The following is a 15,780-nucleotide window of genomic DNA, read 5'->3' as shown; positions in this document are numbered from 1 at the left end:
AGGTAAGCGTCAGATCCAGCAGCTGGGCAGCCAGCTGCAGTTGAACCAGCACTGTTTGGACACGGCCTTCAACTTCTTCAAGATGGTTGTGAGTAAACACCTGACGCGAGGACGCAAGACGGAGCACGTCATCGCAGCGTGCCTCTACCTGGTGTGTCGCACCGAGGGGACGCCTCGTATCCTAGCAACCAGCGACACACTCTGACATACTGTGTGATTTTATCTTTATCATGTTGTCAGTCTGGACCTCACTGTGACCTTTGACCTCCAGAAGTGCTGCTGGTTTTCCTGAACTGTGTTTCAGACATGTTGCTGGACCTGAGTGACCTGCTGCAGGTACGCCTGACCCCAGACCAGCAGAGACCTGCTCTCTCAGTAGACTCAGTGCAGTTATAACGTGTAGTTTCATGTGTTCAGGTGAACGTTTACATCCTGGGAAAAACCTTCCTGCTGTTGGCTCGTGAGCTCTGCATCAACGCTCCTGCCATTGGTGAGAACTTTTATTAACTTTATTTAAACTGTCAAACCTCAAGGTATTTCCACAACAAGTCTGAATTCATGTGTGAGGTATTCACATGAAACCAAGCAGGTGCATTTACAGAACTACATTCACCAAGAACCACTCGTCATCGATAAGGTCGTCACAGTTTTAAAGGCTCAAGCTAGTAACATCTAGTGGCAGCTGCAGGAAACTACAACAGACATTTCCTTCAAACTCCTGTCATTAATCAACTTCACTCCAAAGAAGCAGCAACTCGGTTTTAGTTTCAGTCACTTAAACTTTAATGTTCAGTCATTATTTCTTTTAAGAAGCACAAACAAATCAGCTTCCAGATCCACACCGACAGTCCAATCAGCTTCCAGTTCACTGCAGCGGTCCGTCTGTCAGAATCAGCGCTCCTGTCTCTGCAGCTCATTGCTCACTATGACTTCTCTCTGACATGTTTTCTGGCTGATTAAAGTGTGTTGAGTCCTTGAGTCCATCAGGTTCTGGTTCAGCAGTAGAAGACCAGTTCGGGGATCTGCCCCCCCTGCACGCCAGTCCCGTTTGTACTGTCTGACGAACACTGGAACTGGAAGGTCACTTTCCCACACTGCACCTCAGTCATCCCCTCTTGACCAAAGTAACTCAGCTCGTTTCCGTCCAGGACGGCGCTCACCGTGTAGAAGGTGTCCTGTTCCACCTGGACCGGGTGTTCAAACCACACAGGGAAGGTGCTGCTCGATCCATCTGACAGAAACTTGGTGAGGTTCTGGGCCAGAGCGGTTCCCTGCCTCTTCAGTTCAATCTTCACGCTGTATTCGGCCTTCCCGCAGCTCGACCCATACAGACCGAGCCCGGCCATGAAGATCCTCCGGTCCACTGCGAACTGGATGCTGTCGCAGCGCCCCCTGTAGCGCCACTGGTTGCTACGGTAGGCCGAGGACTGGAAGCGGTGGCACTTCTGTGGCGCCAGGCCAGCCCGCTTCACCAGAGGGAACTCCAGTCTGGGTTTGTTGGAGGCAGTAAACCACAGGAAGATGTCATGAGTCTCTTTTAGCGTCAGGACGTCCGACTGCGCCGCTCCATCTGCAAAATCCTGCAGCGTCATGGAGGGGATCCGGACCAGGTACAGCGCTTTACCCAACACCACCCGCTGGTTCCTGGGGGTCACCGCCAGTCCCTGACGTCGACACTCAGCTGCTGCCCAGCTCAGCACTGCCTGGAAGATCACAACCTCACGTATGTTGAGCGATTCTCTCTGCAGGATGATCTCCAGCGTGGGCAGGTCGATCTCAGAGAAGCCTTCAGATCGCAGAGCGAGCTCGGCCTGAGCGTCGATCACCTCCCAGCAGCGCTGCGTCAGCTCCGGCTCCTCAAACAGCCGGCTCTGAGACAACAGAACGCAGGCGTTCCTCGCCTCCAGACTCGTCTCCAGGAAGGTGACGCAGGCCTTCGCCAGAGCAGGAACGATGTACTTCTTAGCAGCGTAGAGCGTGGCGAGCACAGTGTCAGCCTCCACCTCGATCTCATCACTGTACATGTACCTGAGACAGAGCACACAGCAGGATCAGGACATGTGGACCTGAGAGACAACATACATCATACATACACAACATGGTCTGAGTACTCGCACTTGACTAACTTGCACAAGAGATTCAAATTACTGTGAGGAAAATTGGGCACTTCCTTGCGGATATTCAAGCTCTGTTGTCTGGTAGTTCAGCCTGTTGCCAGTTATTGATCCCTTCAGCCCCTGGGATCCTATCAAGGACCACTGGAACCCTCTGTAAGACACTGGAGTCCTCAATGTACCCTGGACCTCCCTACTGGACCACTGAGGCTCCCACCTAGAACCCTGGCCCTTCCTCGAACACTTTTGGATGCCCCTAAGGACTACAGGAGGGGCAACTGTAGCTCAGGTGGTTGAGTGGGTCGTCCGTTATTCGTAAGGTTGGTGGTTCAATCCCTGTTCATATGTCGAAGGGTCCTGGAGAAAAGCATCTGCACAAAGACTGTAATGTCGTAGAAAAGGTTTCAGTCGCAGTCGTCTGGACGCTGTTTTCAGAATCAAGACGTTTCGGCTCCCATCCGGAAGTCATTCTCAATGTGAAGAAATGGAACGGGAACGTTCACAGTTGAGAATGACTTCCGGATGGGAGCCGAAACGTCTTGATTCTGAAAACAGCGTCCAGATGACTGCGACCTTTTCTACGATGGACCACTCCTGGACGAATGAGGGACTACACCGTCCCAAAGACTGTAATGTTTAGAACCTCCTTGAAAAGCAGATTGTAGACTTCTGACTCCGATCAAACTCTGGCAGGAGTTTTGAGCATTGCTGGTCGCGAAGTCGTCGTTCAAGCAGAATAGAAACTTCTGGACAAGAACTATTCTAGACTGGACTCACTTTAACAGAATGAGGAAAGCAGCCGGCTCCACGTCGGGGATCTTGATCTCAGATTGTCCCTCAGCCAGATCTCCGTAAAACATGGCTCCAAACACCGAGCTGCCCACCGCCAGGACGTACTGAAAAACACACACAGGGAAGCAATCAGAAGTCTGAACCAGGCCCAAAACACAGTCACATGACAGTGATGACTTGTGCCACATGCTGCATTTCTTTTTCATCTGAAACCTGTGAGAACACAACAAACAACATTTTATTTAGAGAATACTGAGACAAAGATGAGTCCAGGTGAGTACAGGTGAGTCGAGGTCAGAGCAGGTGAGTGCAGGTTCAGTGTGGACCCGGCTCTTTATACCTTATGAGCGGGAACTCTCTGAGTTTCTCCTGGAGGGCCGACGATGAAGTGAACATCAGCCATCTGCTCGTTGTTGAACATCAGAGCGTTTCTGCAGGAAAACGACAACAAATAAACACAAAATACTTTAAACGGCTCAGAATCACTTAAAACAAATTTGCATCAAAGGGTTTTCAATCTGTCCAACACACGACATCCTCGGCAACATCTCTGGCTTTAATCGTTTAGACTGGACCACCTGATGGACCTCCCGCTAACTGCGGAGCCAACGCTGTGAGACCGTTATTAGAGTTTAGTTAGTTGTGTTTGAATTTACCAGCGTTTTATTTCCAGAAGAATATCTTTAAAAGAAATATTCACCTATTCAATTATCATGGGATTATTCTGAAATATGTAGAAATTTAAGTTTCACATGTTCAGCTGATCTGCTGTGACTGAATATAAGATTCTCGGGGTTTCATTAGCAATTAATTGGACTTAATTAAAAAAAGCTGAACACTGTATGTGTTTTAAAGAGTTCTTTCAGGAAACTTCCCAGAAGATTATTAATAACAATTATAAGCCTGTAAAATAATGGAGAATGACTGATCTCCTGTGATGGGAGCTTAATTAAAAAAGCTGAACACTGTATGTGTTTTAAAGAGTTCTTTCGTGTTGATTCTGGAAACAGCGTCCAGACGACTGAAACCTTTTCTACGCTGGACCGGTCCTGGGCGAATGAGGGACGACACCGTCCTGTAAAATAAAGTGACCTCCCTCAAAATAACAAAAACTAAATACATTTCCCTCCAGTTAAACTTTCCTCTGCAACTAATTAAATTTAACTTGATCAAAACAGATATTTTCCTCCATGAAGAGTTGTATTTTACTTCATACAGACATTTCTCCTCCATAGTTAGTAACGTTTCCCTCTTTAAAACCGTGCTGTTCTGTCCAATCAGAGCAGAGCATTGTACCGACCTCTCTCTGAGCGTGGGCTGTGTTTCCGGCCAGCCGTCTCTCTCCTCTCTGTCGTCGTCGGCGATGTCCGGCTGATCTTCGTCTCCGTCGTCGTGGTTACCAGCCGGCGGCTCCGGTTCACTCGGGTGGATGAAACTCTTTTTCACCTCCACCTCGTTACCGTGAGGGAGGCTGGTGGAGAAAAGTTCAGCCGCCATCTTCTCCTCCTCCTGGTCACAGAGCCAGCGAGGTCACCACGTCACAGCATGATGACTGCTTCCTGTCAGAGAGTCGGAGAGTAATCCGATTCTAATCCAGATTATTGCAGATTAAAGTCCAGGACATTACAGATATGTAGCTACGTCATGCTGTTTGTCTTTATTCTGTCCAGAACTGAAGCAGAGCTGAGCCACTGTTTCCATTATCGAATAATCTATCGATTGTTTTCTCCATTAATCTCCATTTAAATGTTAAAAAAAAATGACTTCCACAAGTTTCCAGAGTCTAAGAGTGTAAAAAAGTGAGGTTTGTTAGAATTACTTTAACGATTAATCGACTATCAAAATTGTTGCCAGTTAATTTGTGTCGATTGATTATTTGATTAATTGACTAATCGTTGCAGCTAAAGGTGCTTCGATCAATCGGCCACCGATCATAAATGGGCCAATATTCGTTCTAAAAGGTTTGATCGGCGGTCTCTATAAAGGCCGATCAGAAAGGCTGATCCGATGATGCAACGCCGCCCAGATATATTAACGAGAGAGACGCGGACTCGGTGCATATGCAAGCACGGACCGTGCACGATGTCATTCGCTACCGCGTCGGTTCCGTTCGATCTGATAGGCGACATCGTTAACTACGAGCCTCGTCCGAAACTGAAGCGCGCATTTAAAAAATAAAATAAATTTATAAAATAAAAACGCGAGTTGTGTTTTTTGAGCAACTTTATAAAACATTGTTCTGATGAAGAGAGTCAACAGAGCAGACGCATACGGGGAGAGAGAAACAGGAAGAGGCGGGGCGAGCAGGTGTGTGTGTGTGTGTGCAGACCAGGTGTGTGTGTGCAGACCAGGTGTGTGTGTGCAGACCAGGTGTGCGTGTGTGCAGACCAGGTGTGCGTGTGTGCAGACCAGGTGTGCGTGTGCGCAGACCAGGTGTGCGTGTGTGCAGACCAGGTGTGTGTGTGCAGACCAGGTGTGTGTGTGCAGACCAGGTGTGTGTGCAAAAGAGAAGTGAAGGGAAAAGCAAGGTGAGCAGATTAAGGTAGTTTGTGGGTAAACCCCAAAGTCAGGTGGAGAATTGAGTAGGATTAAAATGGTGAATAGGAAATAGCTGATCAGCTGTTGGAGTCTGTCGTGATCCAGCGATGTGGGTTCACACTGAAACCGCAGGTCTCTGGATCTGTTCACTGAAACCTGAACAGATCGTGATGGATCAGAACACCTGCTGAAACTAACATTTAGAGGGTCTGAGGGTCTTGGATCAGATCAGAGGTTCAGAATCAGAGATACTTTATTGATCCCGGGGGGAAACTCGTTCGTTCCAGCTGCTCGCTGTCACACGGGAACAGAAGCACTAATACAATAGAAATAGAAATAATAATAAAATAAGTTTCTACGAGAATTATTTCTAGTAAGAAATAAGAGATGCGCAAAGCAAAATCTAATACACTATAATACAGCTAAGATAGATTAAGCACAAAGTGGATTTAGAGGTTGATGATCAGTATGTACGGTGTGATAATACAATGTAAATATAAGTCATAAGTAATAATGCGTGAACTGTTAAGTGTAACTTTAAGATGATTATGAGACGGAGGATATTGCAGTAATAGAAGTATGAAGAATATCAATAAATTAAACAGAGAATATTGCACAGTTATTGACACTTAGAGGGAGGCGTTAAAGAGTCTGACGGCCACAGGCAGGAGTGGCTTCCTGTGGCGCGCTGTGGTGCATTGTGGGGGGACGAGTCTTTGTTTGACCAGCAGTCATGGAGCGGGTGGGAGACATGATGGTTGTCAACCTTTTTCACCTGATGTACAAAAGTGAACAGGAGTCTAAAGACACAGGGATCCAGGAAGTGGTGGTGTTCAGGTGTGACGCTGGTGGTGAACCGCAGCCAGCCTGTTACACCTGCTGCTTCGCTGTTATTGAGACAATATATTTTTTATATATATATTTATTTATATAAAAGTCAGCCTGCGGCCCGTACCTGCTGAGGCTTAGGTTACACTGAGCTCATGGTGACGTGTGCAGGGTCAACGCTGAGCTCAGGTGAGGGGAAACGGACTTACACCTGAACAGACAGGGGGTGACGGGATCTGGCTGTGAGTCCGAGTCCGGTCGCAGAGTCAAACGGGTCACGTGGCATAGTGTAACGCTGGTTCAACCAGAAGAGGCAGGTTAAGTCATCAATAATCAATAATCATCCAGGCAGTTCACGCAAACAGACCTCCGTTCTGCCGCCACGCACCGACGGCTGTGTGTGTTTGCGGTGCAGTCCGTTAACGCTACACAGTCTGTCGTTGTTGTCGTTAGCTGGTTACCGGTGACGTTAAACCTCACCAACACCGATCATGCAGCGCGCTCACGTCAGTAAACCGAAAGAACCGGAGCCGCCAGAGCGAACAGACACAAGGTGTCGGTGTGTGTTTTTACCTGTCAGACTCCCGGCGTCGGTTTGTTTGCCGTTAACGGTAAATACACTCCGGAACCTGTTTCGTTTTACTTCTCCGGACGCCATTTTAGATCATACTGCTGCTACATCCGCCTTCACCGAGCTGCTCCGCAAGATGGCGACAAAGCCCGCGAAAACCCTCAGGAAGCTAAAAGCTCCAACTTCCAGTTTCATATCAACCGAAGGGCCAAACACACAGAGCATTAAAGCATTAAAGCATTAAAACATTAAAGCATTAAAACATTAAAGCAAAAAAACATTAAAACATTAAAGCATTAAAACATTCAAACATTCAAACATTAAAGCATTCAAACATTAAAGCAATAAAGCATTAAAACATATTCAGCAAAACAGACAAATACGTTTGTCATATGAAGTTTATACATGTTTATTTAGCTCCTCTCCACCTCACCCTCTCCTTTTCCTCTCCTCTTCCTCACCTCCACCTCCACCTACCCCTCTCCTCTTCCCCCTCTACTCTTCCTCACCTCCTCCTCTCCACCTCCCCCTCTCCTCTTCCTCTCCTCCTCTTCCTCACCTCCTCCTCTCCACCTCCCCCTCTCCACTTCCTCTCCTCCTCTTCCTCACCTCCTCCTCTACTCTTCCTCACCTCCTCCTCTCCACATCCCCCTCTACTCTTCCTCACTTCCTCCTCTCCTCTTCCTCTCCTCCTCCTCCTCTCCTCCTCTTCCTCCTCCCCTCACCTCCTCCCCTCCTCAGATCCTTGCCTGTACATCCCTCGGTTTGCTCACATGTTGGAGTTCGGGGTGAAGACTCATGAGGTTTCCATGACGGCTCTTCGTCTCCTTCAGAGGATGAAGAGGGACTGGATGCACACGGGACGCCGACCCTCCGGACTCTGTGGAGCAGGTACAGCATGGCCGCCATTGCCATGACAACAACAAACATCAACAATCACATATTTACCAACCTGTCCTCCTCCTTCTCCACCTCCTCCTCCTCAGCGCTCCTGGTAGCAGCTCGGATGCATAAGTTTCGTCGTACGGTGAAGGATGTGATCAGTGTGGTTAAAGTCTGCCAGACCACTCTGAGGAAGAGGTGAGAGCAGTGGTAGATCATAGTAGATCATAGTAGATCACAGTCAGTGGATTACAGTAGATCACAGTATCGCATTTAACAACAGTACATCTCAGTAGAGTGCTGTAGAACACATTAGATCTCAGTAGATTACAGGACCAGATGACAGCAGATCACAAAAATAACAGTAGATTATAGCAAAGTACTGTAGCGTAGAAAAGGTTTCAGTCGCAGTCGTCTGGACGCTGTTTTCAGAATCAAGACGTTTCGGCTCCCATCCGGAAGTCATTCTCAATTGTGAAAAATGGACCGGGAACTCTAAAAGAAATTTAAGCTACTCTGTGTTGCTTAAGCCCCACCCTCAGGAAAGAGTCTACCTGAGTATCTGCTGATTAGCTAGTTTCACCTGAAACTGACCTAATAGTTTCCATGATGGCCCAGTAATCAGTAATCAGGCCTGTTGTTTTCTGGCTGCCCCTCCCTCATCACTGTTAAGTACCTGATTAGCATATGATTGGCTTGACCAAGGTGCTAATACACTGTGGTAAACGCTAGAACACTCCTGGACAAATGAGGGACTACACCGTCCCAAAGTACTGTAGATTTAATTAGACCCCAGTAGATCACAGTGAGTAGATCACAGTATATCACAGTAGACTAGAGTAGATTACACTAAATGTCAGTAGATTACAGTAGATCGCAGTAGACTGCAGCAGGTCACACTGCGTCCAAACATGTAGAGTATATCACAGTGAACTACAGGAGATTATAGTAGATCACAGTGGATTGGCGTTGATCCCAGTAGATCACAGCGTCCTCTCTCCCTGCAGATTAACAGAGTTTGAGGACACGCCCACCAGTCAGCTGACAATCGACGAGTTCATGAGAGTAGATCTGGAGCAGGAATGTGATCCACCCTCCTTCATCGCCGCACAGCACAAAGCCAAGATGCAGCAGGTAGATCCCTCTGTCTCTGATTGGCTGCTGACCGATGACAACAGATAATCAATGACCAAACTAATCATCTTTACTGTCCACTTCTTCTGCAGCTGGAACAGGAGCTGGCCAGGAAGCTGGATGACGTTGAAGGTCAGTTTGTAACTTTCATTAATTTAGGACACTTCAGAGAACAGAGGGATCATTTAGGACACTTCAGAGAGCAGAGGGATCATTTAGGACACTTCAGAGAACAGAGGGATCATTTAGGACACTTCAGTGGGCAGAGGGATAATTTCTCCTCCCCTCCTCTTCCTCTCTCTCTCCTCACTTCTCTTCCTCTCCTCCTCTTCTCCTCACCTCCTCATTTAGGACACTTCAGAGGGCAGAGAGAGTGCTAGGGGAGTTGTTTAGGACACTATAAAGTATTCTAAAGGAATTATTTAGATCATTATAAAGGACTCAACCCCTTCATCTTGTCCTGTTAGGTGAGATCAGCTGTTACAAAGACGAGATTGAGATCGAGCTGGAAAAGAGCCGACCCAAACTGAGAGGAATCTACGCCGCCTACGCCAAAGAAATTGGTCTGTACTGATCCTGAGTCAGCTAAGTCTATCTGAACATATCTGAACCACAGAAACAAAAACATTTAACAACTCTTTATTCTTTCGTAGAAAAGGTTTCAGTCGTAGTCATCTGGACACTGTTTTCAGAATCAAGACGTTTCGGCTCCCATCCGGAAGTCATTCTCAATTGTGAAAAAATTGGACGGGAACTGGAAATTTAAACTACTCTGAGTTACATAAGCCCTGCCCTCAGGAAGGAATCTGCCTGAGTATCTGTTAATAGCTAGTTTCACCTGAAACTGACCTAATAGTTTCAAGATGGCCCAGTAATCAGTAATCAGGCCTATTGTTCTCTGGCTGCATCTACTTCATCACTGCTAAGTGCCTGATTAGCATGTGATAGGCGTGACCAAGGTGATAATACACTGTGATAGACTTTGGGCAGATTAAATCTCAGACCACCATTTCTGTTCAAAGAGGGTTCTCTTTCTTCACAAAAATGGCTTCCTTGACGCCCCGTTCAAACCAACTCTTCTCTCTACTAAGAATCTTCACCTCGCTGTCTTCAAATGTGTATTTGAAACTAGCTATTAACAGATACTCAGGCAGATTCCTTCCTGAGGGCAGGGCTTATGTAACTCAGAGTAGTTTAAATTTCCAGTTCCCGTCCAATTTTTTCACAATTGAGAATGACTTCCGGATGGGAGCCGAAACGTCTTGATTCTGAAAACAGTGTCCAGATGACTACGACTGAAACCTTTTCTACGATAGAACACTCCTGGACGAATGAGGGACTACACCGTCTTAACTCTTTATTCTTGGTTTTCAGATCCCGAGGACGCAGAGGTTTTGTCCTCGACCTCTGAACCGGAGGAGCCAGAGGTCGAAGACGACGAGCTCCAAGCCGCCGCTCAACACTTGACTCAGGACTTCCTGTGTCAGGTGATCCAGGAGGAGGAGGGGCGGGGCAAGAAGACAGATGGAAGCGAGCAGGAGGCGGGGCCAGAAAATGATGGGGCGGGGCCTCAGCGTCAGGCCGCCCCTCTGGCCGTCATCCTGGGAAAGCTGCCGAGCGCCACCAGCCTGGGCCTCCAGCAGACCTTCGACGAGTCAGAGACTGGCGAGAAACCAGACGGTAAGAACAGAAACTATTACATCATCAGTATATCATCATACTCGACAGGTGTCGTAGTGTCCGTTCTGATGGTGGGCTGTTATTTTGGGTTTTTACAGACGAGCAGTCGGAGAGTGGCGAGCTGGACCTGGATGGTATCGATGATCAAGAGATTGAAAAGGTCAGTTAATTCATCAATCACTGCTGTATTGATCCATTCAGCCCCAAAGACCTTGAATCTGACTGCTACGGTTACAGACAGGCAGGGCACACAGAGGTGGACAGGAATGTTCTTTATTGGATGATAGCCAGGAGTATGGAGATAGGGAAAGTGGATGTAGGGAGGTCACTGGATGTAAGCAGGGATTGGAGAACCACTGGAGAAACGACGGGAGACTGAAATGAAGCGATCTAGCAGTGGGTTGAGGAGTCCAATGTCTGAACGAGGTCAGACAATGACTGAGGTGAGTAGTGTGTTTTTGTGCTGGCTGTGATTGGGACTGATGGGGAGCAGGAGTGTGATTGGGAGCAGGTGTGGGTGATTACTGGCTGTGAGGCCTGGCATATCTGTGACAGTACCCCACGGCCAGCTCCCGAGAGCCGAAAAACCCCTCCCCCGACGCAGTGGCCTGTCCACCACAGGGAGCGAGCCTGTGGTGTCGGAGTCTGGGTAGGCGAGGAGCTTGGGAACTTGGGCGGACGGCTCGGGGGCTGGCCAGGCGAGGAGCTTGGGAACTCGGACGGACGACCCTGAGCTTGGACCAGAGTGGAGCTGGTCACCTCGGAAGGTCGACCAGGAGCTTGGACCCAGGTGGCGCTGGTCACCTCGGGCGGATGGCAGCGACGGCTGGGACCATCTCGAGGCAGGCGGCGATGGCTGGGACCCTCTGGAGACTTACCAGCAGGACGGGGAACCGGTGGCGGGACAGCAGGGCTGGAAACCGGCAGCTGGGCCTCCGGGCTGGGTGGAGGCGGCTGGGCCTCGGGACTGGTGGCTGGCGGCGGTGGCGGCTGGGCCTCGGGACTGGAGGCTGGCGGCAGCTGGGCCTCGGGACTGGAGGTTGGAGGTCGCTGCGATCCAGCGGGGACCGGAGGAGGCGGGCAGCTGGGAGGCAGAACAGGTGAGCAGCTGGGGAGCGGAGAAGTAGAGAAGATGAGAGGCTGCTGCGGCCGCGGAGCTAGAACTGGTGGAGGCTGCGGCAGTTGCGTAGCTGGAACTGGAGGTGGCGGCGATGGAGCAGGCGAGCAAAACTCCTACCTAAGGAGCGATACGAACTGGCCAAACGATTGTGTGTCTGCCTCACCTCTCGACCAGATGTCGGTCGCCCAGCGGAGTGCCGGTCCGTGGAGCCACGACACCAAGAAGGCCACCCTGGATCGCTCGGTGGGGTACAGGTGTGGCCATAGGCCGAAGACCAGGGAACAGTGCAACACGAATCCCTCGCAGTCATCCTCCGAGCCGGTGAAGGTTTGCAGCTGCTCGGTCAGGCTGAAAGCCAGAGAGGTTGCCGGAGGGTCTGAAGAGGCGTTGGTGGGTGTGACTGGCGGTCGATGGGAAAAAGACCCGGGAAGATTAGGCAGATTACACCATTCAGTTAAACCCATCACGCAGCTGCGTAACTATTGTTTTAACTTATTAAACTCATCACCTGCAGTTCAGCATGAGGACCTTTGCTTCTTTTAACCTGTGCACTGTCACCTGTTTTAAATATTGGTCTATAATGGTGAAACTGAGAGTCACTGCTTCCTCAGAGTGTTGTAAATACTAACAAGCATTATGTGTCTTTTTACATATAAATCAGTATATACTTGTTTTCAGATACAAGAACAGCCACTATACACACATTTGGTTCCACAACAAAACTAAAATGGAATATTCATCTTTATCTGCACGCATATCATTAGTTATTTTAAGCAGTGCCCTTTGCTATGTTTGTTATGACACAAGCCAGATTGAAATTTAGGAACATTGTATCCCTGTACCATTTGGAGAAGCTGCTCAGTGACAAGTTTGAAAATGGGCCTGTAGTTAACTAAATCGGTGGTATCTAGGGAGGGTGTGATGTATAAACATGCTGAGCAGGCCCAGTTGATTCTGATTTTGTATCAAGATGGCAGGAGGAAAAGATTTCAGTGACTTTGAAAGAGGGTTCGTTGTGGAGCTTCGGTCACAGAGATTGCTCAGCGGGCTCGTGTTTTCATAGGAACAGTGACTAAAGTGACGTCTGCATTCAGATCTGTGGGAAAGACATCAGTAAACAGGTCGGACGCTGTGGTCGACAGCGCACATTAGATGAGCGTGATGCTCGTGCATTAGTGCGATATGTCAGGAGAAACAGAAGAGCAACTCTTCATCAGATGACTGAGGACATCAAATCAGGACGTGATCCGACTGTAAGAACAGGCGTCCACGAATGGGCCCGAATGCTTGACCCCTACAGTGACGGGATCCAGGGGCTCTGTTATGCTGTGGGGGTATGTTGCTGCCCAAGTTAGTAATAATTTATGTTATAACAGGCTAAGTTTGAACTTACCCACAGCTGGTGCAACAGGCTGCAAATGAGGGAATCCCTTTTGGAAGGAGGTGTTCATCCCTCCAGTAGAGTCCCAGAGACTCAGAATCAGTGCCAAGGTGCTTTGAAGCTGTTCTAGCGGCACGCGGCGGCCCAACACCTTATTAAGACACTTTATGTTGGTTTTTCCTTTCATTTGTCACCCGTCTGTACATTATGGGGAACGTGAGGTCACTCGCCAAGAAGGTGGAACAACTAAACCACCTTGGTGAACAGCCAGCATGATTGCAGGAAGTGGAGTTTGCTCTTCTTCATGGAGACTTGGCTGAATGGGAATATACCCTTCTGTCCGAACCCACTTCAAACAATATGATGGCGGGAAGGGAACCTAAAATAGGTGTAATATGGTTCTAGTTTTAGTTAAGATCCTAGCTGCAGCATTCTGAACGATTTTAAGCCTTTTATTAGTAGCATGCAGCAGGCCAGACAACAAAACATTACAATAATCAAGTCTGGATGAAACAAATGCGTGAATTAGGATCTCTGCTTTAGCCAAGGACAGAAAACACCTAATTTCAACTAAGTTGAGTAGGTGGAAAAAGGCTGTCTTGGTGATTTCTTTAATGTGCTGATCAAAAGAGAGGGTAGTAACAAACGTAACACCAAGATTCTTGGCTGTCGCACAATTGTCAAGAGTTACTGTGACGTGATCAAACTGGTGTCCATGTCCAGCAGGGCCAAAGACCAGCATCTCAGTTTTACCAGAATTTAGGAGCAGGACATTACATGACATCCAGTTTTTCACAGCAGACCAGCAGGCCTCTAATTGAATCATTTGGGAATGATCATCTTCCTTTACAGAAACATACAGCTGAGTATCATCAGCGTAGCAGTCGAAATTCATTCCATGAGTAGGGCTGGGCGATGTAGCTGTAAATCTATCCCGATGAAATGTTTAATTTCAGTCGATATAGATAATTATTGATGATTTTTAATGACCTATTTTGAAAGGTGCAATGTGTAAGACTTTAAGACTTAAGGCCTTTACACATATGGACCAGGGGGGTTTTATGCGGTTAATTCGCACGTCAGTATAGTTCTTTGACACAGAACGCAAGTATTCCTCTCAGCCTCTCCTGTGCTAGAACCGTTCAGCTAATTTCAACAACGATTTCCTCACCATCTGCACTCACTTTCTCACTCCACACCTGTTAAATGATTGGCTGTTTGCATGTCACTCGTAGCACGCTCCATAATCAAGCGATATGATAAGCTGTTCATGAGCCGGGGCGTATTCGTTATGTGCTTTCATGGCGGTTTGCATTTAATGCATTCAAGTGAAACTATCGAACAACTAGAAGGAGTACAGAGGACTGACAGAGCTTCATCACATGGTGCAACAACAAGCACCTGAAGCTGAGGCGTCTCAGGTCCGTCAGTGGGTGCAACAGACACCTGAAGATCTTCACCCATCTGTAGCGGCCAGTGTTTCGTTGCTGGGGTGGTGGCATGAAGGCCGGTGAGGCCAGCAGACTGAACAAGCTGGTAAGGAAGGCCAGTTCTGTGGTCGGGCTGGAACTGGACCGTCTGGAGGCAGTGGCGGAGAGGAGGACCGAGGACTTCATCAAAGCCATCCTGGAAAACCCCTCTCACCCTCTTGTGGCAGATGCACAGCTCATTCATCTTCCCACCCAAATGCAAAACGGAGCACTTCATTCGTGCCCGCTGCCATTAGACTATGACATCACTCTGACATCACTCAGACCAGCCAGCTTTGGTTAATTTCTCTGGAGAAATTACTAAATAAAGGTTGCTTTTACTGTGAAAGGTAGTGTGTACAGGATGTAGTGTCTTCTTCTTGACTCTGATTGTGTCCTCTGTGTGCTACAGTACATCCTGAATGATAAGGAGGTTCAGGTGAAGACGGAGCTGTGGATGAAACAGAACGCAGAATACCTGAAAGAGCAGAAAGGTCAGGAAGACTCTTCTTCACCATCATCATCAATAAAGGCCACCACATCTTCATCATCACATTTTAAAAACTTTACAAACACAGAACTTTAACAGGATTAAAGAGTCAGACATCCATGCTTCAGCCTTCAGGTCAATGTCACTGATTTATTATTTGACTGTTTACAGAGAAAGAAGAGAGGATAAAAAAAGAGAAAGAACAGGGGACGTATAAAGAGAAGGTGAGTGTGTTCATTGCTCATTGAGGATCAAGACTGGATTACAAACCTGACCCTCAGGGACCCGAAAAGCCCTCAGGGGCCCCAAAGGCCTGTGGAAATTACTTTGTGGTGATCTGATTAATTAGAAAATAGTCTGATAGTCTGCTCCACTAAAGCACCTGCAGTTTTACTGTATCCTGAGTCCAGTTATTAAAGATAAACCTTCAGCTCCACTCACCTGAACACCTGATCACCTGATCACAGCAGCGTTCATCCATCACTTCCATCACAGTCAGAAAGGTTTAAAACTTCCTGTTGAGACTCCTCATTCTCATATATATTATAGTTATATAATCTATAGTTATATATTATAGTGACCTGACTGTAGTATTACTGTCAGGTTGCTTCCTTTTATCTACCTGTTTAATCACCTGTGGAATCTAGTTTTATGTTGTTTTTATCTCTGTTTGATTTTATTACAAATTATATACAAAAGAAGAATCCTACCATACTACGACTCAACATTCACATGTAAAATAACAAACTAAAGGAGTTACAATATGTAAAGATGTGGCATA

General features: G+C 47.6%; 2 protein-coding genes across 4 annotated transcripts in view; one reads left to right on the top strand and one right to left on the bottom strand.

Annotated features, from left to right (window-relative positions):
• brf1b (BRF1 RNA polymerase III transcription initiation factor subunit b) overlaps positions 1–15,780 on the top strand; it is a 42,423-nt gene that overhangs the window by 22,346 nt on the left and 4,297 nt on the right. The window contains exons 4-15 of the mRNA XM_044168638.1: positions 3–176; positions 305–336; positions 418–490; positions 7,585–7,734; positions 7,830–7,923; positions 8,733–8,859; positions 8,952–8,991; positions 9,327–9,422; positions 10,234–10,539; positions 10,638–10,699; positions 14,922–15,003; positions 15,171–15,223. Coding sequence (XP_044024573.1) covers positions 3–176; positions 305–336; positions 418–490; positions 7,585–7,734; positions 7,830–7,923; positions 8,733–8,859; positions 8,952–8,991; positions 9,327–9,422; positions 10,234–10,539; positions 10,638–10,699; positions 14,922–15,003; positions 15,171–15,223 — 1,289 coding nt within the window. The remainder of the gene's footprint in view (positions 1–2; positions 177–304; positions 337–417; positions 491–7,584; positions 7,735–7,829; positions 7,924–8,732; positions 8,860–8,951; positions 8,992–9,326; positions 9,423–10,233; positions 10,540–10,637; positions 10,700–14,921; positions 15,004–15,170; positions 15,224–15,780) is intronic.
• LOC122862845 (BTB/POZ domain-containing protein 6-B-like) lies at positions 760–7,144 on the bottom strand. 3 transcript variants are annotated; one of them, XM_044168639.1, is made up of 5 exons: positions 6,846–7,144; positions 4,207–4,465; positions 3,247–3,337; positions 2,892–3,010; positions 760–2,028 (listed from the first exon to the last, which is right to left on the bottom strand). In XM_044168639.1, the coding sequence occupies exons 2-5, from the start codon at positions 4,401–4,403 to the stop codon at positions 996–998; spliced, it is 1,440 nt and encodes a 479-aa protein (XP_044024574.1). In that variant the 5' UTR covers positions 4,404–4,465; positions 6,846–7,144; the 3' UTR covers positions 760–995. The 3 variants fall into 3 exon arrangements, with proteins under 3 accessions (XP_044024574.1, XP_044024575.1, XP_044024576.1); XM_044168640.1 differs by lacking the exon at positions 6,846–7,144 and adding an exon at positions 6,400–6,839; XM_044168641.1 differs by lacking the exon at positions 6,846–7,144 and having other exon boundaries at positions 4,207–4,490.

Source organism: Siniperca chuatsi, linkage group LG16, assembly GCF_020085105.1.
Source record: "Siniperca chuatsi isolate FFG_IHB_CAS linkage group LG16, ASM2008510v1, whole genome shotgun sequence".
Taxonomy (NCBI): domain Eukaryota; kingdom Metazoa; phylum Chordata; class Actinopteri; order Centrarchiformes; family Sinipercidae; genus Siniperca; species Siniperca chuatsi.
Note: the sequence above shows the minus strand (reverse complement) of the source record. Positions and strands in the feature narration are given on the sequence as shown.